Source organism: Podarcis bocagei, assembly GCF_964188305.1.
Source record: "Podarcis bocagei genome assembly, chromosome: 4".
NCBI classification, from domain to species: Eukaryota; Metazoa; Chordata; class Lepidosauria; order Squamata; family Lacertidae; genus Podarcis; species Podarcis bocagei.
Genome location: NC_138128.1, coordinates 80103916 through 80131061, shown reverse-complemented (window position 1 = coordinate 80131061; position 27146 = coordinate 80103916). Strand labels below are relative to the sequence as shown.

General features: G+C 44.4%; 1 protein-coding gene across 4 annotated transcripts in view; it reads left to right on the top strand.

Annotated features, from left to right (window-relative positions):
• Nucleotides 1-9900, top strand: part of WAPL (WAPL cohesin release factor) — a 63723-nt gene extending 53823 nt beyond the window's left edge. For all 4 annotated transcript variants that reach the window (XM_081190810.1, XM_081190811.1, XM_081190812.1 and 1 more), the window contains exons 13-19: nucleotides 170-345; nucleotides 1120-1235; nucleotides 2115-2276; nucleotides 4310-4517; nucleotides 5219-5307; nucleotides 6312-6407; nucleotides 7439-9900. In XM_081190810.1, the coding sequence (XP_081046936.1) occupies nucleotides 170-345; nucleotides 1120-1235; nucleotides 2115-2276; nucleotides 4310-4517; nucleotides 5219-5307; nucleotides 6312-6407; nucleotides 7439-7504 (913 nt within the window). In that variant the 3' untranslated portion in view covers nucleotides 7505-9900. The remainder of the gene's footprint in view (nucleotides 1-169; nucleotides 346-1119; nucleotides 1236-2114; nucleotides 2277-4309; nucleotides 4518-5218; nucleotides 5308-6311; nucleotides 6408-7438) is intronic.
• Nucleotides 9901-27146: the final 17246 nt, after the last annotated feature.

Here is a 27146-nt window from a genome sequence, read left to right as displayed (position 1 = left end):
CCTTTTTTCCTAATAAAAAAGTACAGTTACCATTAAACCAGCATGATAAATGAAAACTAAGCTTGCTGTTTACAGCTGGAACTGGATTTTTTACGTGAAGAAATTTTGTCACACTGATATGAAAATGATTTGCGTTGTATATTTTGACTCCTGTTTTTGTAACCTTCAGAGCACTGCAGCATTGTGAGGAGTTGATTCAGAGATACAACCGTGCAGAAGACACCATCTGTCTTCCAGACAGTAGGGTACTGCCGCACCAGAATGTAACAAACCATGTGGGTAAGGCAGTGGAGGACTGTATGAGAGCCATCATTGGTGTCTTACTCAATTTAGCAAATGATAATGGTAAGTTACTTATCCTGAAACATAAAATCAGATTATCATCTGTCTTGTCAGATTGTTTCCCATGACGTCTAGAGAAAAGTATTCCTGTATTTATGCTTAGGCCAGGTGGCTGGTTAATCAGGTGGACAGTAAGAGGTGTAATAATGTCCTTCCAGCTCCCGCAAAACAATGCTGCAAATGTGAAATATGTATGCAACTATCATTTGAGTAGAGTTAGTGTCAGTACTGCAAATGTTGGTTTTCAGTTTACAAAACTGAGGGGGGTGAGTGTGCATGACTGCCAAATTAGAACAATGGAAAACAAACTGTCTCTCATAAAGCAGCCTGAATTTTTCGACTGACCTTGCATATGTCACTTAGGTATGAGTTAAGAAGCAGAAATGTCAAAAATACTCTTTTGGCTTCTACTCTGTTACATTTAAAGATGACTATCGTGATTAGTCTGTTCAGTTATTTCACCTACTATGACACCAGAGACATGATGGGTTAATGCAGTATTCCCAGCTACGTTGGGCTTAGATGGTTTACGTTCTGGTTCAGTTACCGGGTGTAAAAGGTGAGATTCAGTCTCCTCCATTGGAGACTGGTGTGTCGGTCTGGGAGAGGTGTAAACTTGATCAGAGATTTGTTTGTGGGACCAAAACCTTAATCTGAAATTCGATCATGGCCAGGTGTTATTGCCAGTTGCTACTTTTAAGTGATGTAAATGCACGTTTGAAATGCCTCTGGTTTTTTAAACGCCTAATCAGCATTTATATTCTTTAATGTTTGCAGAGTGGGGTAGCACTAAAACAGGTGAACAAGATGGTCTTATTGGCACAGCGCTGAATTGTGTGCTTCAGGTTCCAAAGTTTCTACCTCAAGAACAGAGATTTGATATTCGGGTTCTGGTAAGAAAAACTGTTTAAAAAATGCCTCTAGAAAATGTAAGGCTACATGTTAAAAATTACTTGTGATAACATCACATTTAACATGACACCCATGAAAACTGTTTGAAAACTTCCACTGGTTCATAACATGACAGCCTTATTGTTAACTGATAATATAATTTCTCTGTTGAAAGAGTTGTGATTCCCAACACATTTCTGAGTATAAGCCTATCAGTACAACAAGCACCAGTCAAACAGCATCATAAAACATAAAAAACCCAAGTGAACAGCAGTAGAATGAAAGCCGTAATAGGTTCAGGTAAAACTTGCCACTGGAAAAAAGTAATAATAATAAAAAAATAAATCTTCGAGCATGCCAAAATGGGTGGATACACAGACACTGACTGGCAGATTATTTCATGGTTTAGGCAACACAACTGATCTTTGCACTGATGGCTGTTTCCGAAGGACAAGGCTTTGGCAGCGATCAAAGTGAATTTGGTGTGTCCTCTAGCAAAACATTTGTAGGAATTACAGATCTCAAATGTTTCTGTATGACTCCTAGAATGAAATTAATTCCTCTTTACTTCTGGATGAGACAAGGGTATGGGAGAAGGCTTTACATGGGGAAGGGGACAGACCCAAACACATACTCTCATTTCATCTTTAAAAGCACACATTCGGAAGACCTTTAAGACAGACATTTTCAAGATAAGGTAATGTTGGCTGGTGTAAATGGACAAGAATATTTTATAGGATTGTTGAAGGTGCAATTGCCAAAATTTCATGAGGCTTGCCACTTCTTGAATTTGCCAAAATTGGCCATACTTCTGAGCACCCTAAGAGTGCAAAGTACAGTTCTTTGTACTCTACTATCTAATATTTTCTTCCTCCTTGCAGGGTTTGGGTCTGCTAATCAATTTGGTAGAGTACAGTGCACGAAATCGGCACTGTCTTGTGAATATGGAAACAACATGTTCCTTTGATTCCTTCTGCTTGGGAGAAGCCAATGATAGCATAAGCACATCTGGACGGATGGCTGCTGTTCATGCTTTAGTTCAGGTAAATCATAGTTTTTACTTAAAAGAACAACCATTTATGCAGTGTGAGAAACAGTTATCTCCAGAGGAAAGAAGCAGTGTTGGTCTAATGTTCAAATGTTGAACTATTTGTCATTCCCTTCCCTTTTAAACTTGGGACGCGGGTGGCGCTGTGGGTAAAACCTCAGTGCCTAGGGCTTGCCGATCGCATGGTCGGTGGTTCGAATCCCCGTGGCAGGATGAGCTCCCGTCTTTCAGTCCCAGCTCCTGCCCACCTAGCAGTTCGAAAACACCCTTAAGTGCAAGTAGATAAATAGGTACCGCTTTATAGCGGGAAGGTAAACGGCGTTTCCATGTGCTGCGCTGGTGCTGGCTCGCCAGAGCAGCTTCGTCACGCTGGCCACGTGACCCGGAAGTGTCTCCGGACAGCGCTGGCCCCCGGCCTCTTAAGTGAGATGGGCGCACAACCCTAGAGTCGGATACGACTGGCCCATACGGGCAGGGGTACCTTTCCCTTTCCCTTTTCCCTTTTAAACTAACAGAGACGATAGGTCAAAGGAGGCACTGAGTCACTTATTTGTCCCAACATATTTTGAGCCATACATCTCTTTATAGGCCATTGATTTAATCGATGCAAGGGATAATTGAAGCCGTCTTGTGTACTATCTTAGTGGAAAACCAGATGTTACTGGGAGCCCTACAAAGAGCATCCTTGTGATGGCCATCAACTGGTTCTTCTCAGCAACTTGTATTTTACCTTTGAACAAGGTGTTCCCCTTAGTTGTTGTTGCCAATAATAATTGATTAATTTGCGGAGGATCAAATTTTGTAGAGTTTTGAGTCAAACATAGTTGTGAACATTTGGCTTGCCTCTTTAATTATTTCTTCTTTAGATAAGAGATTATATTTGTTCTTCACTTGCATTACATTTTTCACTGGGCATTACATGCAGCATGAATTGGAAACTCATATATTAATCTCCTGCTGAATAAGGTATATTCTCTGTCTCAGTTGTGTTTGGCTGTTCTTGCCATAGGCATTAGGACTTAGTTTATTATTATGCTGCACACCAACTGTTGGTGTACTATGCTGTAATCCCTCAGTTCCTTTACGAAATATTATTATTGGCATTTTTATCCTGCTCCTCAGCCAAAAAAAGGTCCTGGAGGAGCTCACAAATACCATTGAGGAGGCAGATACTGATCTCGGGCTTAGAATCAGAAAGGAAAAGGCACTGAGAGAAAGTAGGTGGGGGGGGGGACTCAGGCACTTATTCTTACTTACAGAGATCTTGTAGTGAACTGTAGCAATGGGGGGGGGGGGAAACCAGGAGAGCCAATGGAGAGCTCCTGTAGTCCCATCTCTCTTGCAGCCTGATGGAATGCCTGCTGATGACAGTTGACGGAGGAGCCTGATGGCATGTAGTCTTTAGCAGAGCTGTTAGAGAGTACCTTCTCTGCTTCTCCTGTAGCCTACGCACAGTGTTAGAAATGGAGATATGAAAGCTAGGAGCTAAATGGCACCTTAAACCTAGGTTATGGGCACCGCAACGGAGTGTCTAGGCGTGCTTTTTTTATAACAAGAATACAAAGCTGAAAATGAATGAACTGCAGCTAAAATCTTACGCTCATTTTCCACATAATCTAGTCCTCATCTGAAGACTGCAAAAAACAGCCAAACGTCCCCTGCCAACCCCGCTAATATTCTTGAGAAGGGTCCCTTCTCCAATCTTCAGAGAGTAGCTGGAAGTGGGGAGGCAGAAAAAGGTCCTCCTTTCCTTCCAGCAGTGGCTGTTTTAATCTGAATTCTTCGGCGCAGTACTGCACCCAGAGCTCAGAAGCTGCTCTCATTAATGAAATTCCCTGTCGCAAAGCGCACCTAGAACAACGGGAGTTTCGAACGCTGCCTAGGGATGACAGGATGAAACATTCAGTACAAAAGCGAATGCTAATTTAAGCAAGGGAAGGCACACAGATGAGATGCTCCCTGCTGCCAGTTAAGTCGCATGTAGCATTTGGGTTCATGACTCATCATCTGTGGAATTTTCCCTCTCAGTTGTTCCTTGAGCGTGAGCGAGCAGCGCAGCTGGCAGAGAGTCAGACGGATGAACTGATTAAGGAAGCTCCTGCTGCACAACATGACAAGAGTGGGGAGTGGCAGGAGACGAGCGGAGAGATCCAGTGGGTTACTACAGAAAAGCCTGAGAACGCAGAGGAGAAAGATAAGAAAGAAGAAGATGAAGAAGAACTTGATCTTAATAAAGGTAGAACCAGGTTCCTGGGGAAGTCAGCAAAGGAAAGAAGTGCTAAATTAAAAAATGTCAAGAGCTGCAGTTTTAGAATCCTCTTTCTTTCCCTTTTAAAGCAACTGGGACTCTTGTCCTAGTTAATCTCTTCCCAAAAATGCAGTGGTATTAAGGATCAAAGTACTTTCCTGATTCTTACAAGCCTCACTTCAGCTTCTTTTGCTGAAGATTGTTACTGTTACAAAAATACAAAAAGCTGCTCCTTGACATATTGTCATAGTAAACGTTAATATTCCCTTTTTACTAATACTTCTATTTAATTTTGGCCCATTTATTCTGGCTCAAACATTGTATCAGTTGATCCTTTCTTAAACATTGTTTTTCAGCACTCTTCTCTGTAATCATTCCCTTCCCTTCCCTTTATGGTTTCCACCTGAACATCTAATTTATCACACTGCCCTGCGTCTGCAAGGGGAATAAACTGAACTATGCTTACTGGGATGGGATGAGGGTATTGGTCTGGGCAACAGTGGCATTCCACAAAATCACAATATCCACAGTTAAAAATGTTGACATTCTTGGGTACAGAATTATGCTCTGTGTGTGCATGTGCACATACACATAGAACACATAGAAGTAGCTGCTTTATAAGTATTTGGGCAAAGTGACATTAAAATATAGTTTGGTTATACTTCAAATATTATTGTTTTTACTTGCAGCCCTTCAGCATGCTGGGAAGCACATGGAAGATTGCATTGTGGCCTCGTACACAGCATTGCTTCTGGGATGCCTTTGCCAGGAGAGTCCAGTAAGAAAACTTTTCTGCATGGTTACTAAATGGGTCTATAAGGCTGGGTAAAGGAGACTGTCTTGAAACCATGAAATGGATCTTGGGAACAGGCATTTTACAATTTAAACTTCAGTTGTTAACCTTTTTCAACTACTTCATATGCTTCAAGCTGTCTCAAAATGCAGTTTCCATAAGGGGCAAAACCCAGCTTTGGGTTACATTGCATTGTCAATTAAAGTGCAAAAGTTTGATGCTTTTCAATGTGTTAGTCTAATGGAAATTCAGTCATACTTTCAGCAGAGCTCTCAGTAATAAGCAGTCTCCTACATGCTGAGCCAGCTCCTTGCTCTATTAGCCTGAATAACAACAGCTCTGAATAACAACAGCTCTCCAATGTATTTGCCAGTCCTGTTGCTTACGATGCTTGGGATTAAGTGGAGTACCTTCTGCATTCGAAGAATGTGCTCTCTTACTAACCGGTTCCCCTCCCTGAGGATATATTACACACTCAACTGGAGTGTCTAGGACATGCTTGTAAATAACCACAGATGAAAAAACATTACTAAATCTTGAAGGGACATTCTTCAGAGAATGGGAATAACTAATCCTGTGGGTTGGTCTTTATATATGCTTGATATTCTCTCCTTTTTATTTTCCTGTGTGCTACATTATTTCAGTAGTTGTGTGGTTGTGTGCAACTGGAAAGGGGCAAGAAGGGGCTCTGGCTTTTCCATTAAGGCTCGGGGTTTGCTTCCAACTTTCACGAAATATTGAGATTTGTGACTTGGAAGCTCTTGTGTTTTAGTGAAAAACTGTCAACTACTAAGGTTTGGTAGCATTGTTGTGTCAAGGCACTGTAGGAAATGCAGATAGGTTTCTGACATCGTGCCCGTACTGCAAGAAAGATGTATGTCGAGCAGGAAAAGAGAATAAATGTGCGGGTTGGTTACTCCAGCGTCGTGTTGGGAAGTCGATTTAATTGCCTTGTCAGAAACTTCCTAATTCTGCATTTATTTCCTTAGATCAATGTGACTACTGTGAGGACATACTTGCCTGAAGGGGATTTCTCAATCATGACAGAAATGCTGAAAAAGTTTCTCAGTTTCATGAACCTTACTGTAAGTAGTATATTACAATTGCTTATTTGTCTGGTGTTTCAGATCAAAATGCTTGAGATTACTTATGCCAGTATGCCTGTCATCTTATGGAAGGGTAGGCAAGCTTGCTGTGTGTGTGTGTGTGTGTGTGTGTGTGTGTGTGTGTGTGTGTATTACTAGGAACTCCGGAGGTACACCACTCAGCGCCAGGTGCAAAAAATTGGTTTGTGAGATGCCCTGCACAGAGCACCTCTGAGGATATATATTGGCAGTGGCAGAACTGAGCTCACAATCCTTTGGTGCAAAAATCCTGATTCTCCTCTCCAAATGTATTATTATTATTATTATTATTATTATTATTATTATTATTATTATTTTCATCAGCATAATTGAGAAGCCTTTTCATTGATATGGAAAAGTTTGCTGATCAACTGTAAATAGCCCAGTAATGTACCAGTCGATATCATCCCGTCTTCTACAAGCCCTGATGTAATAGAAGGGCAGGCATAGGAAGATAATCTGGAGTGACAGCTCCTTGTTATTTCTCTCTCTGGTGGGGCAGTTTTCCACTTGTCAAGGAACTGTAACCCCTGTCCCACCCGCCCCACTTAATGGGGTTAACAGTGAGCAGGTTAAGTGACTTACCCTCTTCCATCTGTCCAAATGACACCACTAGACTTGCCTCTATTGTAGTCTGAGAAGCAGTCAAATCCCACCCCCCCCAAAACCTAAGATCACCTTCAATCAAATCAGCTGTGGCAGCTGCAGCAAATCTCTCTGGTGTTGCAAGATTGTTTTTGCAAATTTATTTAAATAACAGCAGGTGTTAAATAATGGCTTCTTCTAAGGCTGAGACATTATAAATTACAGGCCACTGTTTGTAAATAGACCGCTTTGCTTGTAAATGGGGAACTGCTGCTACTTAGGTTGATGTAACATAGCATTCCAGACTGTGACCTGCTGTCACATAATCCTTAAATTAGGTGGGAAAATGCATCTTAAACGTTTAATAAACGTCCCGTGTTTCCCTCCACACCTCCTTTCCTTCCCAGTGTGCTGTTGGGACAACAGGCCAGAAAACTATCTCTAGAGTGATTGAATACTTGGAACACTGCTAGAAACTCGAGTCTTGCCGCAGGCACTTGAATGCTGGAGCTCTACACCTCCGATAAAGGAAGGAAGTCGTGAAAGAAGTCCTTGAGGAAGCACCACCAAGAGCATTCATCAGTCTCATTCGTGTTTGGATTTTTAAGGCTACCTGGTCTCTTCACCATACACTCAGCATTTTCCGAGAGACAGTTCACCACCACATCAATCTGCAACTATCAAAAATTAGGGGGGAAATATCTGAGGAAAGTAAATCAAGAATTCATTATGTTTATAATAATGCAGTGCAGTATTTAAATATATTTGGCAGGGTTTACTCTCCCTCTTTATTTTTCTGGCTTTGTTTGTGACAACTTTAAAGGGGAAAACTTGCTGCTGGTAGTGCAACTGCTGTTTACTGTTGAGCCACTGTTTTTCATGCCAGCCAGGTGCAAAGGCAGCTTTAGCTACTGAGGTATCAAAAATCTTCTAATAAAGATGCTCTGGGCAGCAGCATTGCTCTGATTTGAGTTTAATTTGCTCTTGCTTTTTAAAGAGATTATTCCAAAATCATAAGAAATAGAAAAATTTTAAATACTTTTTGTGATTTTAACTACTGTCTATATTTAAAATGTGTTGGAATCCAAAGAGGTTGAGGCTTGGATAGTTTATTTTTTATACTGTTTTGATTGAAAATTGGGTTGTTGGAAACTACTTCTCAGTTCTTAAAATTGTTGTGGCCTACGTACTGTAAACTGATTGACCATAACACTTCATAGCTCTAAGAGAGGCATGCAGGAAGAAGAAGAAATAATAATCCCCTCCCAGCTGGTGGCTGTCTGTATTTCTTTGAAATGCAGTAATTGTAAAGCACCCTGTTTAAAAAGGACAATGTGAAAAAAATGTTCAATGCCAGGGGAGTTTACACTTCATGATGCACAAAAAAGAAAGGAAAAGAAGCTGTTGATTTTTGTTTCAAGGAAGAAATGTGGAGCTAAAACACCAGTGGGGATTAATGTTTCCAGTTGACATAATCTTTCTATTTCTTCTCTAGTACGGCGCAGGTAAATGCATACAATACAAAGCCTTAAATAGCTGAATATAGTGAAGATTTTGTTCAGTAAGGGGTTTTAGTTCACAGCAAAGGATTGTGTTGAGACTTTAATGGAACAAAAATCCCTGCTAAATACTTTTGTAAAAGAGGTTTTGGACATTAGTGACTTCTCGCACTCATTGTTCCGATGGACAGAATTGCTCATGGTTTTTATTAAGCTGGTCTTGAATTATTCACAAAATGTTTTGAGACATTTGCATCACAGACACTTTCCACATTACCTGTGTAGCTAGTTGCATCATGTTACTTCATTGAATTTGTAAAACTTGAAGCCATAAAAATATTAGTTCTGTGTATAATGAGGGGTGGGAGAAATAACAGAAAATCTAACCTGCTTTTTAGATCTTGTGTTATCTCCATGTATAAACTTACAAACTTGTGCTTTTGTATCAGTGCCAGCTGTAAAATTTTTACATACAGTGGCTGCCTTCTATGTCTTCCTATTTTTGATAATGCAGATTGTTGGGAATTTGGTAAGGAAGTGACTGATTAGAAACAAAATCCTATATTGGTCCTGCTTTTTTATTTTTATTTTCCTTAACATCTTAATTAAGCAAACTACCCCCCTACAATGTACCAGTGTAACTTAGAAAAAAAATGCTGAGGTTATGTTTTCCCTTGGATAGAGCTTCCTTATGAGAGGAAGAGCAACTTAGTAAAGCTGTACTTGTAAATTATTTCTGAGATGCAGGATTTACTGGATATATTTTTTGGCATTTTGTTTTAACAACTTAGAGCAATGGCTTTCATTTTTAGTTGGATTTCATATAGATTTAAGTTAGGCTTTTTTTCTGTATGCGCAATGACGGGGGATGATTAAAAATAGATGCAGTGATGAGGTGGAATCAGGAGCCACACTTCTCTGTTACACTGGTAATGACCTGGATCGGAATTGGTTAAACTTGTTGTGTTGAGCATTTCTTAATTAGCAAGCACTGAAACATGCAGACTGTTTGGTTTTTGGAGAGAGGGTCAGGAAACCACCCTGCAAGCTGCAGTGTGTTTTCTTGTTTTAAACCTCATCAAGCTCTGCATTAAATGGGTACTTGAGGCCAACCTTCAAATTTAAAAGTTTTAAAGTAACTTTTTTTCCACTGTAAATATATATGTAAATAAGCGCAATTGGAAACTAGAACAGTAGAGTACTTTTCTGAATCCAATCCTATTTTTATTTTATACAGTATTTCTCAGCTGTGATATTTGGAGCAAAAGCCAACGGCAGGAATAATAGTTTGTACCAGTTTCATGAAGTATGTCTTTTGGTTTTTGTAAATAATTTTAACTCGAATAAAAATTGCTACTTTCAATACATAACATACATGTAATGAGCATAGTTTCTTGCTATTGGAGACTCTACCCATGACCTTTAATGTGAAACAGCAAATGGTATGGCTTCCATCTTGAAATTATTCTAACTATGATGCAGTAAAATGAGTGCCATTCTGTGATCAGAAAATGAACTTGGCCTGGGTTGTCTAACAGCTGGTGCTAAACATTTTATCATTTGGTAATTGCTGCAGATCAAACTGTTATTAAAAGAACAACTACCCAGGGTAGATTAAAGATTGACAAGAGTGCTTCCCCATAGCTGTTTGTGGCAGCATCACCATGGTGTCTGTGTTGTGCTTCCACAATCAGTATGAGAGAATCCCATGTCATTGTCCACTTCTGTTATAATTGGAGTGTCATTGGTAAAAGAGTATTTCTCATTGGGGTGCTAAAGATTAGATCGGAGCTTTCCAAACTGCATGTCACCGCACATTAGTGTGACAGCTAGTGTTTAGGTGTGCCGCGCAATATGTGCCCATATCTCTTACATGGAGTTAGTTTAACCTCTGGTTTGCTAGTAAAAGTGAATTACTGTGTTGTGAAATGATGCCTGTCTTAAAAGTGTGTCACCAACATGAAAAGTTCGGAAAGCTCTGGATTAGATAGTGGGCCATTTCCTTCCTAAGTACTAACATTTTAATAAGAGTCAGTTATCTTTTTCAGCCAGTAGCACCCATCTGGTAGCCAACACATGCTTTTGGGCTTCAAAAAGGTATCCATGCCAATTATGCAGTAATTACTTATGGGTAACTTGAATGATAAAAACAAGTAGCTCTGCTGGAGGTAAGTATTGAGGTCACTCCGCATGCAACTGCTAGAAACTGCTTTCACCGGAAACCTAAGATGAATTGACCTGTGTGTTAAACCCAATTTCTTCTATCATCTCATGGTATGCTGTTAGTATGTTCATGTGCATTCAAATTTATTTGTAAATCTCTGCAAATTGAGTGGCTAATGAATGAAAGTATGCAACATTTCAATTTGCATGCTAGTATTAAATTTGTTCTATCGAAATAAGGCTTTTAAAAATCTTGTTTAGATTTAGTGTTAGTTACCAATAGCAAAGGACAACCTCTCTTGCATTAGCATCAATTTAAATATATATAACTTTTTTCATATTTAGGCTTTAGGTTTATATGATAGCTCAGTCGGTAGAGCATGAGACTCCTAATCTGAGCGTCATGGGTTTGGGTGTAAGGTTCCTGCCTTGTAAAGGGTCAGACTAAATGACCCTCTTGGTCTCTTCCAACTCTACAGTTCTATGGTATTATTATCTAGCTTTGTCTACCATCGTTTTCATATGCATTAACGGGCTGGTCATTGCTGAATTGAAGTGGCTAAATGTTAGATCCTAGATCCTATCTCTCATCAGCCCTAGCAAGTATGGCCAGTGGTCTGGGATGAACTGCCAGGCCAAAAGTTCCCCACTGCTGTTGTATTGAAGCAGAAGATTGTCTGACATCTAGTTGTGGCCAGTGAGGCCTCAGAGACTCAAATCAAAATAACCAGGAGCGCTATGGGATGCAGTTGTACATGGTACAAAGTGTACACACTTGGCATTGCTACGGACTAGCTCACAGTGATGCTCTACATATGATGGGCTAGCCCTATGCAATTTCAGCAGACGAGTAAATTTGCTCAAGAACAAAAAATACACTTACTTCCCTTCTTTTACCCCACTGAAGAAAAATCCTATGCACATAGCACCCTGGTAGTTACAGCTGCCACGAAAAGCAAGACACCTGGTGGCTTGTTCATCTTTATGTCAAAATATGTAGACTTCAAGTTGTTCATTGCCTAAAATTGAGATCAAGCTTAATTCATGGCAGGGGCCTTATGAAAAACTTTGAACTGCCCAATTCAAGGCTTATTTAAACAAAAGGTCCTAGTTCATTTCAGTGAAACATTGACACTAATTTATACACACCTGTCTAGAAAATGGCCCCAAACAAGCTGACTGGAAAGCCCTTTTTAACTAAAGAGCAAGGCCAGGTCAAAGCTTACTTGCCGGTAACACTGCAGTTTTGGTTCAAGTTAAGATTCCTGCTAATGCAAGCTGCCAGGGCTATGTTGGGCACACATGGTGAGAGAAGCTGTTTTATCTGCATGATAATGTGTTTGTGCTAATGCCTTAATAATGGCTTATTTCTGGAAGCACTAGAAGTGCTTCTGGTACTGTAGACCTGCTCTTCAGCAGTAATAATGAGGTGTAATCATGCAGTCTTGAAATTAGCTTATATAATGGTTCCTTCTGTACAAGGGCCTGATAGATTTATATCAACCTACCCTGTGATGCGCAGATAAGAATGAATGGTTAATAATTATTTGCACCTGCAAGGTAAAGTTACAATAACACCTGTCCCCTGAGATAGGTAGAATGTTTTTCTGGACATACTACCGGTGTTGGGTTGAAATAGTAATACTTCACCCCAGAGCAGAACCCACAATGACTCTTTGCAGTGTCTGCACCTGCCTTGGAAGAACAGAACTCTACCAGCGTCTGGAAATCCCTATTACCCCATGCAGTGTCCTTAGATGCTGCCAAGAAAGTAGGTGAAGGCTTCACAAAAAGGTAATGGAGATAATTCGAGAGGTTGCGGTGGAATGAAAGTTTGTTGCTTTTATTTTTAAGAAACACAGCTTTGGTGAACAAAGCCCATCTAAAGCCATTTGCAACAATAAAAAGACATACGCACAGACACCACTATTACAGAAAATCCAAAATAAAGGCTTGTCACCCAGGGAAGAGAGGCAAAATTTGCACCTTGAACTTCTTGACTCACAGCAGTGTTGTGCAATGGCTCCTAAATATATGAAATCGAAATTATTTTTCCCTTGAGCAGTGAAATGTTGGCTTTCCATTTTTACTTGGACTTCTAACAGAAATTATTACACTTGGGACTCCAAGTGGTTTTCACATCCTCTGTTCCTTCGTCTCTTAATGCACAATGATTATTTCTGAAAATATGCTGACAGCGACACAGCGTTCAGAAGGCAAGTATAAGCACTTCCAGAAAATCCACTTAACTGGAACAATGTCTAGGAAATGCCACCTTCAGCAGTTATGAAGGACCTTTATTATCTTAATAGAATAAAAGCAAGTAGCTTCTCTAATTCATTTCTGATTTTCTTTGAAAACATTCTTGCTACCCCAAATTTCTAGAAGGCTAAGGCTTGATGTGGCAACAGTATAATATTTGGGCAGTGTGTCTCAAATGTTGTAAGCCATTTGAGAATAACGGATTTGAAGATGAGTTTGAGAAGAGTGTACTTCTGTCTTGTGACAAGAGGAGGGTGTACAGTGAGGGGAAAAAGTATTTGATCCCCTGCTAAATTTGCCCGTTTGCCCTCTGACGAAGAAATGACTAGTCCATAATTTTAATAGTAGGTTTATTGTAGCTGTGAGACAGAATAACAACAGGAAAACCCCCAGAAACCCAGAAGACAAGAAATTGCTTGCAAAAACATGAAGACACGCACACTTTTTAAAAGATTTCTTTTAAAAATGCAGACATGGACATGGAGCAAACCAAATTTTAGGCAAGAAACGTGTAGAACTGAAATGGATATATTTGCCCATCTCTAATCTGTACCTGTAAATTATTTCAGTGATTAATTTATTTACTACCTTTTAGACCAGGGGTGGAGAACCTGTGGTCTTCTAGTTGAAGCTGGACTCTCCCCCTCCTAAAGGCCTCAGCCAGATGAGTTGATGGGAACTGCACTCTAAACAACAGTAAGCATTGGCAGGTTTCCTCCACTCTACTCCATATACTCAAAACAGTAATCCGGATTTAATCTTTTAAAAATACAATTTGTGTAATTGCACCCAGGACATGCCACGAAAACACTGTTTTGCTGACAAACGGAAGAACGTTGAGCTAATGATGCTCATGATCACATTTAACAACATAAGAACACGTTGCCTGAGTCAGAGATCCATTTAATTTTGTTTGTTTCTAAAAGCAGTAACTAACAGCACTAGCCTATACATGTTTGGCATGGAGTAAACTCCATTGCGTCTATGTTTATATAAAACATAGTCTGCATAATATAATAATCTCTTTGAAGGGGTTTAATAATAAAAATAAAACAATATTCAATGCAATTTCCTTCCAATGGCGGTATATAAACTACCTTTACAGCACATTTGAAACACATTATTTCAAAGTATTTCAGGCACTGTAGTTTACCCCTCACAGTTACAATTCCCAGCATCCCTTAAACTACAGGATTATTTGAGGGGTAAAGTGTGTGTCAGAGACATAAAGAGAAAATGCAGCCGTATTGTCCCAAAACTGAGTGGTGTACAAGGGTCAAGAGTTAAGAAAAGCTTAAGTAAATATGTGTTTATAAGAGGCTTTTAAAATGCCATCACAATCTCCACCTCAGAAATTCACTCCCTGGTAGGTGTGTATAAGACTGGCCTAGTTTGGGCCTGGGAAGCTTTTAAGCAGGGCATGCCAGCAACATGCCCTTTTGTCCGCTTTCTCACATCTGCATGTCAGTTATACAGCCTGTATGTAAGTTCTCCAACACTAGTGACAGCTGTTAACAAGGCCAGGAATGGGGAACCTGGTGTGGTTGGACTCAAATGTCCATTAGCCCCAAAGAGCATAGCCAATTGTTGGCAAATGTGCAATATCTGGAATGCCTACAGGCTCCCCACCCTTGTGATAGAGCTATCCTTAAATTTGTCTTTACCTTTCTGGCCATCAAAGGTAGGCCATTTGAATCACAGAATTATAGAGCTGGAAGGGACCCTAAGGGTCATCTAGTCCAACCCCCTTTCCCTGTCTCTTGTGATAAGCTAATTGTGCATTGTGTGATGAGGATGCTTAAGATAATTAACCGGGAAGAGATTACAGTGAAGGCTGGAAGAGAAGGTTGTGCATTCTGGGGGAAACCCACAATTTTTGAAAAAAATATTCACATTGTCTATTTTCTCCGCATTACATTACACTTCATTGGATGGCAGGCACTCAAAGACTTTTTTTTTAAAAAAACTGCCTTTTAACCCTTCGATTAAATTTTAAATAACTGCATATCTGCCAGCATATTGATGTAGGCCAGGCATGTCTAATGTTTCAGGGGCCTAATCCGGCCACCAGTTGGTTAAATCTGGCCCCTGTGGCAGTTCATTTCCTGGGGTAAAATCCTAAAAAAACCAAAAACAACCCCCCCCCCACCTTCAACAACTTCACTTCATCAAATCTTGGACACCACTGCTGTGTAAGTGATAGAAGGAGACAGATGTCTTTGCAACTTCATGGTTAAGAAAGGCTGCAATCCTCTGCAAACATACCTGGGAGTAAGCCCCATTGAATTCAAGGGGACTTTTGAGTGGACATGTGCAGGATCCTACTGTTACTCATGCTGCTTTAAGGCTCTTAGTAAAACATACAGGGTTTGTACAGCTTCTGCCTTTTCCTCTGAAGCAGACATGCACCAGCAGCTTGCCATCATTATAAACCTTTAATTACATTGCAAACAAAGTGAACATTTTGTCACTGGCTTAAGGCTGAGACCCACCCAGTGACTTCACTGTCATCTTGCTTTACAGGCTAAGGTAAGGAAGATGCTCTCTGGGTGTTCTTAAGACAATGCTTCTAATGCCCAGGTGCAAGCGTGCCTGTACATATCTACTGAGAAGTCCAATTTAATTAAATGGGGCTCACCCTTAAGTAGCAACGGAAGCCTAACAGTGTCTACTCGGAAGGAAGTCCTGGTGAAGTCAATGGGGATCCCTTCCAGCAAACTAGGGTCAGGACTAGACTGTAAATCTAACGGGTTGATAGAATCGCACTTTAGCAGCGCAATCCTAACGCAGTACGATCCACTCTCCGGTGGGGCTCCCTCCCTAGTGCTTTTACTACCCCAAGGTTAATTCTACTTTTACAACGCCGCCCATGCACATAATATAAACATGGAAGAGAGAGAGGAGTCGCTCCCCGAACGAGCGTGTCGTCTATCCAGAAAGCAACCCCCTCCTTTTCAAGTCAAACTTTCATATTTTTTTTGCCCCCCTTTCCAAAAAACAAAAACAACCCTCTTATGTTTGCACACTGATGCAGATCAGGGGTTTTTGACCGGGCGGAGAAGGCTGCAGCCGAAGTCCTGCGCGCTTGTCTAGGCATAAGCCCCTCTCCTAGCGAGAGCAGTTTTTGCAAAGGGTTGTGGGGCAGGGATCCGCTCCGCCGCAGCAGGTCCCTGCTACGCAGGATCAGTTTGGTGATCCTGGGAAGGCAGCGGGAGGCGATCGGTTCCCGTCGCTTCCGGGTGGCGTCGCAGGAGCCTGGCTTGCCACTTCTCTCCCCGGCGCGCCGGCGGCGACCTTCTGCACCAGCTCGCTCAGCATGGAGATGTAGATCTTGGCCATCTGCAAGGTCTCCGCCTTGGAGAGCTTCCGCTCGCCTCGCAGCGCGGGCACGACGCTCCGCAGACGGTCGAAGGCCACGTTGAGCACCAGCATGCGCCTCCTTTCACGGGCGTTGGCGGCCAAGCGCCGCCGCTGCCGGATCCACGCACCGCCGGGAGGCTCGCCAAGGCGTCTCCAAGCGCCTAGCGCTTTCTTGTGCGCCGCCGCGGGCGCCCCGTCCAGGCGGCGGGCGGCGCTCAACGTTGCACTGACGTGATCGCGGCAACTGGATCTGCCGAGGAACTGCTGATCGGGTACAGCCCAGACAGCAAGTGCCGGCTGCGAAGAGTTCGCTTGCTGCCGAGCCGGCGCCCTTCCTCCTTCCCTCCCCTCCTTGTGCCAAGAGACAGGGAGTCTCAACGGACTGGCGGTTTCAAAACCGGCCCACCCTAGGGGCTGCTGTTGGGAGCGGAGCTCTTTCATTTTAGCTCCGATTGGGAGATCTGGATGCCTCTCTAGATTTGCAAGCACACCCTCCCACTTTCTTTTTTTACTCCGGTTAGAGCACGTGCGAATGAGCAAGTCAAAGGCAGGGAGGTTGGTTTGTTTATATTGCTGAGCTTGGGGCGCAGGGGGAGGACGAGACACGCGAGGCAGATCACTGGGGGAAAGGGAGGAGGCTTGCAAACAAAACCCACGGGGGTTTCAAAGCGAAACCGTGACAACTTTTGTCACTTTCAAAGGAAAATAAAAAAAGAGGAGGAGGAGATTGGGGTGGAGGGAGTCTATTAAGGGAGTTCATTCAATTTGGATTAGTCTCTCCCGAGTGATCCTCTGAAGTGTGGCATCAGGAATCAAAGAGGCGTTAATCCTCTAATCTAAAATGTAATTAGATCCTTCCACATGGAAGGATCGCATGCAGTTTTGAGTTTGAAAAAGGAACAGGGTTGTTTTTTGTTTTTTAAAAAGCTTTGGAACGCAAGGACAATAGTCATTTGGACATTTTATTATTTCCATTTACTATCTGGAGATCTTGAAGTGGTTTGCAATAAATTAAAAGTACCACAGATGCACACAAGGACAAAGTACAATAAAAACAACGTTGGGTGATTTACAAGGAGAGAGAAAATTACAAATACATAAGCTATCACTAGATCCATAAACACAATATACATAGAAATCAAGTTGGAGAGCACTGCAAGGCAGCAGAATGCAAAATCCCAACCTGCATAAAACACAGTTAATGCAATGCGCACCCAGTCTCACCCTCATAATCCACTCCCCACAACTACAATCTTTCACTACCACATACGTTAGCAACCAACTACTTGTGCTGCACAATATTACAACCAATATGCAAAGGATCACTGCCAAACATACATATACGATACCTGCCCCATCTCTGATACGCTAATGGACAAGTGGAGTGAATACTGTGTGGAACTAAGACCTGGGAGACCAGGATTCAAATTTTTGCTTGCTGCCTTCTGGCCTAACCCACCTCACAGGGTTGTTGTGGAGAAAAGGCAGGATATAAATGCAATAAATCAATAATTATTCCGTCTCTCACCTGGGAAGGTCTTGCTACTACAACCAGAGCAGGCCTTTTCACCTGTGTGTTTTTAAAACTACTTCCAGCCCCAAAATAATTGTACCATGCCCGGTACTGCACAATCCCACCTCTGGGTAAATATCCATTCAGCTCTGGTAGCAGACACAAATATCAGTCTCTGCAGCCATGGTGGCCCTGACGGTCACAGCAAACTCCATTTGTCATTACCTTGCAGCTGTGGAACAACTTTTCAACGGAAAATTTCCTGCTTTCATTAATTCTGTTAAATGATCTAAAATGGAGGGATTTGGGGCCTAGATCTTGCAAACAAATGAGGCAAGTAAAGACTCTGTCCTGACTGCCTGCTCCCAAAGCTGCACTGTATGAATGTCACGCAGGAGATCCATGATTTGAAACACCAACATTTTTTATTTACACTTAAAAGCAGGGTTTGGGTGTTCGTGACACCCTCAAGTGCTGTGGCCTTGCTTGCCTGGATTAGAAACCTGTCATTTTTGCCTAGCTGGAATGAGGCCTACTATACAATGAAATACCTTCAAGAAAACACTCATGATTTTTATTAACATTTAAGGTTACCACAGTCAAATGTGGCAGGAAAACACTGCTGTGGATTAGCATTTTCTCAGCATTATGCTATTTTAGGACTGTGCAAAACACAAACACACACACACACACACAAGTTTAAGATGTTTATCTGCAAATCCTATTACATTCTGCCATAGGTGCTGGAAAGAAAATACGGGACAGCAGCATTCTCTCTATACATCAGAAATAAAGGGGGAAATAGCACAGAATAGAAGGAACAATGTCATGTGCCAAGTCCCATGCTTTGCCCCACCCGCTTTTTGCTGTGAAAGGTTCTTCACCCCTTGTGTAAAATGATAATAAAGAAGACACATTGCGTCAAGCGTGGCTCCACAACTCCCTCATGTTGGGACAGTCAGGTTGCATCTCATACCACTCGTCTAACAGCCCCATTGCTGTGCTGCCCCTTCTGGAGTAAACTCGTTTATTTTAATTTTATTTTTATTTTTTGCTCCACAGTGAACTAGGGTACTGGGGGGCGGGGCAGGGACCAGGAGAAGAGAAGGTCAGGAGAAGTCCCAGTTGCCTTCCTCTTTCACAGTTGCGTTGCTAAGGAGACACGACCTCCATGCTGGAATAACAGCAATTCCAACCTGCCCTCACAAGGCCTGCTCCACAGAATCTTGAGGTACTGGAATTCTGAGATGGCACAATGGAGTCTTCCATTTCAGACTGCGGGTGAATACTCGCCTGTAGTGAAAAGCAAAACACCACTGTGTACATGGAAAACAAGAATGGCAAGGAGCAGACATGGGCTGAAACTATTCTCCCCACTAATACTGGCTGCTTTTTGCTTGCAGGGATTCCCAACCCCCTTCAGCTAGCTTTAAAAACAGTATTCCTGCCACCACCACCCCTAAAGTTTGAAGTGGTTCAGCCACTCTCCTGAATGCTGCAATATGTGTAAAGCCGATATGAGGCAAAGTTTGAAGGTCTTGATGTGCAACTGCCACAATCCTTCTGCTACCTCAGCACTTATAACCCCTTCCCCAAATTAACCAGTGCTCCATGCTTGTCAGTTTTGGTGGTTTCTGTTCCCACCTCTCAAAAACAGTTTTCTACTATGCTGAAGAGGTTTGGGGTCCTGCACCTTTTAATAGTCGTGTACATGAGGGGATTTCAAAGCCACGCCTGCTGAAAATGCCTCCTCTGTGCAACTGTCAGAGGTGCAAGAGGCCTGTCTTCTTTCTCACTTAGGCCCCATAGATACTGCATTCAACCCAACCTTGTTGAATGTGTATCACCACTATCCAGCTCTAAAGTGAGTTTCCCCCAAACCTGAGGGTGCAACTTTCATATCACCATTTGCACGTGACCAGAGCCGGTTTTAGGTTTGATGAGGCCCTAAGCTACTAAAGGTAATGGGGCCCTTTATGTCCAGCTGTCCTTTGTCAACAACAAATTCTCACTGTTTTTTGTGTTGAATATATGCTATATGGTAATTTATGGACCTAATAGGTATCTAAAGCCATTTGCACATGCAGAATGTAGGCACCCTATATACAGAAATGAGCAAACCAGTGATATTTTAGGCTGCAGGCTACCAGGCGTGGCCCATTACTTACATAATAGGAGCCTACACAACACAAAACACTGTTGCTGTATGTAGGTTTTATTTTATTTGTTTTATCTTATTTTTGGAAATGTACATCCAGTTGTTTTTTTCCTTTACATTTTTTTTGGGCCCCCAAGAGAGTGGGGCCCTAAATTATAGCTTGTTTAGCTTATACGTAAATCCGGCACTGCATGTGACAATGTATTTAAGATTTTCTCCTGCCTTCTGGCAGAACATGCAACTCGGTCATTCTGGAATAGCAGTGGGACGCACTCGCCCTTCTCTGGAGCAGAGTCAACTGTCTGGAGCATTAGCTATTAGGAAGGCTGCCTACATATAGCCCCATGGGCAAACATCCCATATGCCTTTAGGCAGGTCCGGTCAATAGTTAGCGCTACCAGGCTACCCACAAGTCCTTTCCCTCACCCCACTGCTTGGTACGGGAAGAAAAAAGGAAGCCTTTGAAAGCCAGGATTCGGATTCTCAGGACATTTCCAGGTAAAGAGATTTTATTTTCGTCTGTTGATGGGAAACCAAGAAAGAAGGGGCTTCTGTACATTCAATGAGTCCCTCTTCCATACAGTTATTAAAGGTTTAGGAGTTTCATCCTCTTCGGCCTCTGGCCATGCTCTGCTTGTTACACTTTTTCCTTGCTGCTTCTCCAGAAAATTTGGGCTGGAGTCCTATGAATTTATAAGTGACTCTTGAGGGAGGGATTTGATTTGTGGCAAAAAGAGGATTCCCAAGGTAGCAGTGCCCCCCCCCCCATGCAACAAGGTGGCATCTGCAGGGCAGAAGCAACAGGGAGAGGTACTTGACCCTTCTCCCACCCACTATTTTTTGCTTTGCAGTTCCTGGCTCAAAAACTAGGTTTTCTGAAAGGCATCTGGGGTTGGAACAGGAGAACAGTTTCCCGTGTTATCAGACTATTCATTTGCCACCAGAAGCAGTTCTGACGAGCCCTTTTTAGTGCCTTTATTCTTTGACAATCTTCCTGTATTTGCATTTTGAATCCAAAGCAGCAGAAGTTTGTCACAATTGCAGAGAGATGTAAAAGAGCATTAAATTGGGGCTGTGGGGGAGGGCACACCCGTGTTTTCTTTCTCCTGTGGTTTGTTAAGAATGCCACAGCGCTACAGAAATCAGACATCTCTGCAGGGAGCCGGCATTAATGAAAGGTCATTCTGGGACCTGATTCCATATTAACCACTTTGAAAGGGTTTTGCTCTCTCTTGGATCGCTTTCAAACACCTATTAAAAATTAACAACTCAGCAGGATTAAAGTGCCTCCAAACCTCCCGTTTGTAGGGGCATTTGGCGAAAAAAAATGCAAGGCAGTGTGTTTGTGGGTGGGGAGGGACTGCAGAACTTGAGGCAATCCAGGTTACTTTTTAAGAAGTTTGGTAGGTTTTCTGTACCGTTGGACTGCAAGGGTACTCTTGGTTTCAGTGGCGCCATCAGGGCAGAAGTCAAAGAGCCCCATTCAGCAGATTGAGTAGCAGGATTGGAGTGCCACTTGGGGGGAATTGAAGTCCTACATTGTTGTTGATTGTTGGCATCTGTCTATAGAAAGACAATGGAGTGCACCTCTGGGGGTGAACTCAAACCACTGCATTAGCTGCACTGAAGTGACCTCTCCAGGGTGCTGCGCCTGGGCAGTGTGTATGGAGGTCCTAGGCCTTGCTGGTGTGGTCCAAAGGAAAGCAGAGCAGTATATATGGCACCAGCTTGGCTGCAGGAGTCTCTTAAACAAGGCGTACAAGGCGCCATCCAACCATCTTAGATTTGTGTAGGATTTACTCCTTAGCCTTTTATTCTCCTAAATCCATCCCACAAGGCAGCAGAGGTTTAGGATCAGAGTTTTCCTTCTCCTAGATGGGCTAACTTCCCAGGTTGATGAGTCCTCACTTCCCTCTTCAGCACCTTTAGAAACTGCCACCTTGAGTTAGACCCACCATTGGTATTACTGTATCTGCTCAATCCGCCAGAGCTTGTTTATGCAAGCAGGGGAAGTTCCTAACTCACCAAGGGTTTGAGCTACCCTTAGCTGGTTTAGCTGACCAGCCAAAGCTGTTCCTGTCACATGCTGGCAGCTTCTAGGAGCCACAGATGAGAGCTGAGTGCAGGGTGGGGTCCAAAGGTGAACAAACTACCCCGGAAGGAGCACGACGTGTCCCCCCACCAGAGGTACTACACCTCCCCTAACACCTTATGCCCCCCAGTCATATATAGTACCATCTAAAAAACCATTAAGTTCAGAGTCTAAAATTGCCACTTGGCACCACTGCTTACTGTACCAGACTACGGTCCATTTTGCCTACTGTTTCAAACAGTCTGCTAGGAGCACACCAGCAAGACATGAAGGCTATGCCCTTTTCTCAGGTTTGTCTGCTGCATCTAGTGTTTGGTGTAAGGTTACCAGATTTTTTTCAGTGAATCCGGGGACACTTTTCAACTTCAGTAGGAATGATAGGATTTTGTCAGGGGATTGATTTGTAAATCTGGGGACTGTCCCCGAGAAACGGGGACATCTGGTAACCTTAGCTTGGTGGTATACTGCACTGGTATGCATAGGTTCTCTCTCTCTCTTCTCTCTCTCTCTCTCTCTCTCTCTCTCTCTCTCTCTCTCTCTCTCTTTTTTTTTTTTTGGCCAAAATTATGGATAGTTCAGTATTCTATGGATCTAATGCTTTGTTGTTTTCTTAGTAAACAACTAAAGTAGTGTCTGTTGCCAAATATTGAAGTATTAACTTCCATATGCCACCTCTTGCTGCTGCTTATTGAGCTATAATGTAAATACAGTAGTACCTCGGGTTAAGAACTTAATTCGTTCTGGAGGTCCGTTCTTAACCTGAAACTGTTTTTAACCTGAGGTATCACTTTAGGTAATGGGGCCTCCTGCTACTGCCGTGCAGTTTCTGTTCTCACCCTGAAGCAAAGTTCTTAACCCGAGGTACTATTTCTGGGTTAGCGAAGTCTGTAACCTGAAGTGTCTGTAACCTGAAGCGTCTGTAACCCGAGGTACCACTGTATATATTTCTCCTGCCTAGGCTGGAGTGTGTTTAGTATTTCTGCCTGGCTCAAAGGGGTCCTTGAACTCTGATCATGCTGCTTGCTTGTCTGTCTGCAGGATAAAGGTGTATGTATGTATGGAAGTGTGTAGAAACCAGCTGACTGCATAAAATTCACATTGCTTGCTCCACCCACTGTTGCCTCTGGCCCCTCCCCCCACTTGCATGCAGCCCTCAGATGATTGCCGAGAAGGGAATGCAGCCCCCACACTGAAAAATGTTCCTTACTCCTGGATTATACAGAAGATCCAGCCAGTGTCAGATTGCAGTTGGAAGAGTCTTGCTGGGAGTACATGGCTTGGCACATACCGTATTTTTCGCACCATAGGGCGCACCAGACCATAGGGTGCACCTAGTTTTTAGATGGGGAAATCAATAAAAAAAATCTTCCCCCCCCCAGCCCCAAAGAGCAGTATACAGGCTGCACACAAGCTCTCCCTGCCGGAGGGGTTGCACGCAGCTATGTCACAAGCCAAGGCAGCCAGCGGGATGGATCCCACTCGCTGCTTTGGCTTCCTCTTTAGCCCCGCGCAATCTCTCCCTGCCGGGAGAGGCTGCGCAGGGCTAAAGAAGCCATAGCCCCGTGCAGCCTCTCCCTGCCGGAGGGGTTGCGCGCGGCTATGGCAGTGTTTCCCAACCGGTGTTCCGCGGCACACTAGTGTGCCGTGAGATGTTGCCTGGTGTGCCGCGAGATGTTGCCTGGAGGGAGGCGGGCGAGGGCGTTTGCTTCCCGGAGGACTTGTGGGAAGCCGCCCCTTCCCTGGGCGACGCGCCGCCTCGCGACTCCGGAGTCAGTCCCGAGGGCTCTCGGAGGGACTCGTGAGCGACGGCGCGGCGGCTCCGGGGCGCGCTCAGCCAGGCCGCCGTGCGCCCCCGCTGCAGCTGCCCGGCGTGGAGCGCGACGCGGAGCCGGCCGGGCTTGGAGGCGCCCAGGTAGGGCCGAGCCGGGCGGGGGCGGGGAGGTCTCGGTCTGCTGCGGGCGCAGGAGGGCGAGCGGGAGAGGGGGAGCCGCCGGGTCTCCTGGAAGGAAGCGAGGCGGCCTGGAGGGAGGCGGGCGAGGGCGTTTGCTTCCCGGAGGACTTGTGGGAAGCCGCCCCTTCCCTGGGCGACGCGCCGCCTCGCGACTCCGGAGTCAGTCCCGAGGACTCTCGGAGGGACTCGCGAGCGACGGCGCGGCGGCTCCGGGGCGCGCTCAGCCGGGCTGCCGCGCCCCCCCGCTGCAGCTGCCCGGCGTGGAGCGCGACGCGGAGCCGGCCGGGCTTGGAGGCGCCCAGGTAGGGCCGAGCCGGGCGGGGGCGGGGAGGTCTCGGTCTGCTGCGGGCGCAGGAGGGCGAGCGGGAGAGGGGGAGCCGTCGGGTCCCCTGGAAGGAAGCGAGGCGGCGGCTGAGGGGGATGCAGCCCCGTCCCCAGCAACAGGCGCTCCTCGAAGTGAGGCCACAAGTCGGGGCTCGGACAGGGCCTGGAAGCAGCGGCTCCGGCTCTTGGGAGCGGAGAAGGGGACTTCGAAAGCGGCCTGGAGGAGAAAAGCCCCGATGCAGCGAGAGCGGGGAGCGTGCTGCCTTGTCCAGGCCTCCTCGCTTTGTGCCGTCCGCTGCCGGGAGCAGGACACGGGGGCTCCTCGTTCGCATGCTTTCCCGGGTGATCGGTGAGGGTTAGGGTTAGGGTTAGGGTCCCTCAGTCCCTCGCTTTGCTGCCTCCTCCCCCCCCACCCCCAAAGCTTGGAGGTTCCCCGGCAAGGGGGAGGGAAAAAAATTGAAAACTTTCACTTTCGTGCGTCCCTCCCGGCGTGACGCTGCGCGCTGACGTCACGGGGCTGTAATGGTGGTGTGCCGCGAGATTTTTTTCATCAAACAAATGTGCCTTTGCCCAAAAAAGGTTGGGAAACACTGGGCTATGGCACAAGCCTGCATTCGCTCCATAGGACGCACACACATTTCCCCTCAATTTTTGGAGGGGAAAAACTGCATCGAATAGAGCAAAAAATACGGTACATTACTCTCCAAAGATGCTTAGAAAGTGCTTTGCCTTGCCTGAATCATGCCCTATTACTATACCTAAGAAGAGATGGGGAGTCTGTGGGCAACATGCAGTCCTCTGCCATCTTTTATGTGGGCCCCGGCATCTCCTGCACCATGTGGCATCTCTTTTTGCACCACCATGCATCTCTTTAGGGTCTCTTGCACTGTCTCCTCTATGCCACTCTGAGCTGACTCCCCTGGCTCAGGCAATTGCCGACGATTGTGAGAGAAACAGTTGCCTTGCCCCAAAGTGGTTCTGCCCGCTTCCTCCCAGTCGGCTGCACATCCTCCATTTCAGGAAGTGGGGCCAGCTCAGATGCTGCGTCAGAAAGTCTCACGCCACTGCAAGCAGTCCCATGGGGCTCCCTCCCTACCCACAAAAACCCCCTGCGGTGCAGCTGAGCTACCATTTCAGAGGACTTTCTTGATTCTCATTGAAATGACCTAATCTAAAGGAAAGCGTTATTAAAGAGACTGTGCACAACCCCACCCCACCCCATTTAAAATGCACAGCTTTCCCCCCAAAGAATCATGGGAACTGTAGTTTACCTCCCATAGAGCCACAGTTCCCAGAACCCTTAACAGACTACCTCTTTTCATAGAATTGTATAGTTGGAAGGGGCCCTGTAGATCACCCTCCGCAGCGCAGGAATATGCAGCTGTCCCATATGGGGATCAAACTTGCAACCTTGGCATTATCAGCACCATGCTCTAACCAACTGAGCTATCCAGGTGTCTCTGAGGGGAAGCCATGCACTTTAAATGTATGGTGCGCCTGAGGGAAGTGTAACTGGTAATGGATGGGAGCAAAGGCAGTAATTGTGCATTTAGACTTTATTTGAATAAGGAATGTAGGCTGAGGGGTTGTACTGTGGAAAAGGTGGGTTTTGAGAAGGAATAAGACGTGTTAACGGCTGGAGTTGAAGTATCGGGGCAGCAAGAAGGGCTGGGATAGATTAGGGCCTGGAAACCAGGATTGCTGCCGCAAGTCAGTGTGGACCAGAATGGGGAACCTGTGGTCTTCCTGATGTTGGACCACAGCTCCCACCACCCCTGCCCATTGGCCATGTTGGCTGGGGCTGATGGGAGTTGGAGTCCAACAACACCTGGAGTGCCACAGGTTCCGTGGGCAATGCTGAACCAGATGGACAGTGATCTGACTTCATACCCTATGTTCCTAAGGGAGAATGGGCTGCAAATCACCTATTAAGGGTTGTGGTGCTAAGGATATCCAGAGATACACAGACCATAAACATGCATGAAAGATTGAGCAATAAATATACATATATATCTTGTTTTAAAAAAAATTATTACAGTGGTACCTCGGTTTACTAACAGTCCTGTTTACGAATGATTCAGTTTATGAACTCCGCAAAACCGGAAGTAGTGTTCTGGGTTGCAAAATTTACCTTGGTCTATGAATGGAATCCAAATGGTGGAAGGTCACTGGTGGCAGGAGGCTTCATTAGGGAAAGCACGCCTCAGTTTAAGAACAGTTTCGGTTTAAGAACAGACGTCAGGAACGGATTAAGTTCATAAACCAAGGTACCACTGTACCACAAGGTACCACAGCGGCACAATAGTCATCTTCCAGCAGCATCCCGTTTCCATTTGATAAAGTACATGTCACGAGGCAGTCTCTAAGGAGAGTGCATCACTGGCGGTATGGCAGGCATCAAAAGAACAGGCATTTTTGAAGAGTTTTTTTGGGGTGGGAAACGCTTCTCCGAGAAAGGCCTTGCCGTTTTCTTTTGCGACATCATGGGGTGCACCGCGGAGACGATCCAGACAGTTTTGAAAGATAGCCATGGAGTCTGAAATAAAGCACAGCAGGTAGAAAGAATTCAGCAGGACCTTGGAATGATATTAATATCCATGCAGAAGCCAAGGGTATCTTTTTTAAAAAAAAAAACAGCCCAAGAAAACCACAACTTTCAATGCCATCTTTTCACCACTGAAGTGTTGTGACACCTCGTCGTTTTTTTTAGGACAGACCTTTCAAAAGATATTTTTTCAAAGCATCACGAGCTGCTGTGATGTTATGCACATTGTTGTTATAATACTTCAGCAT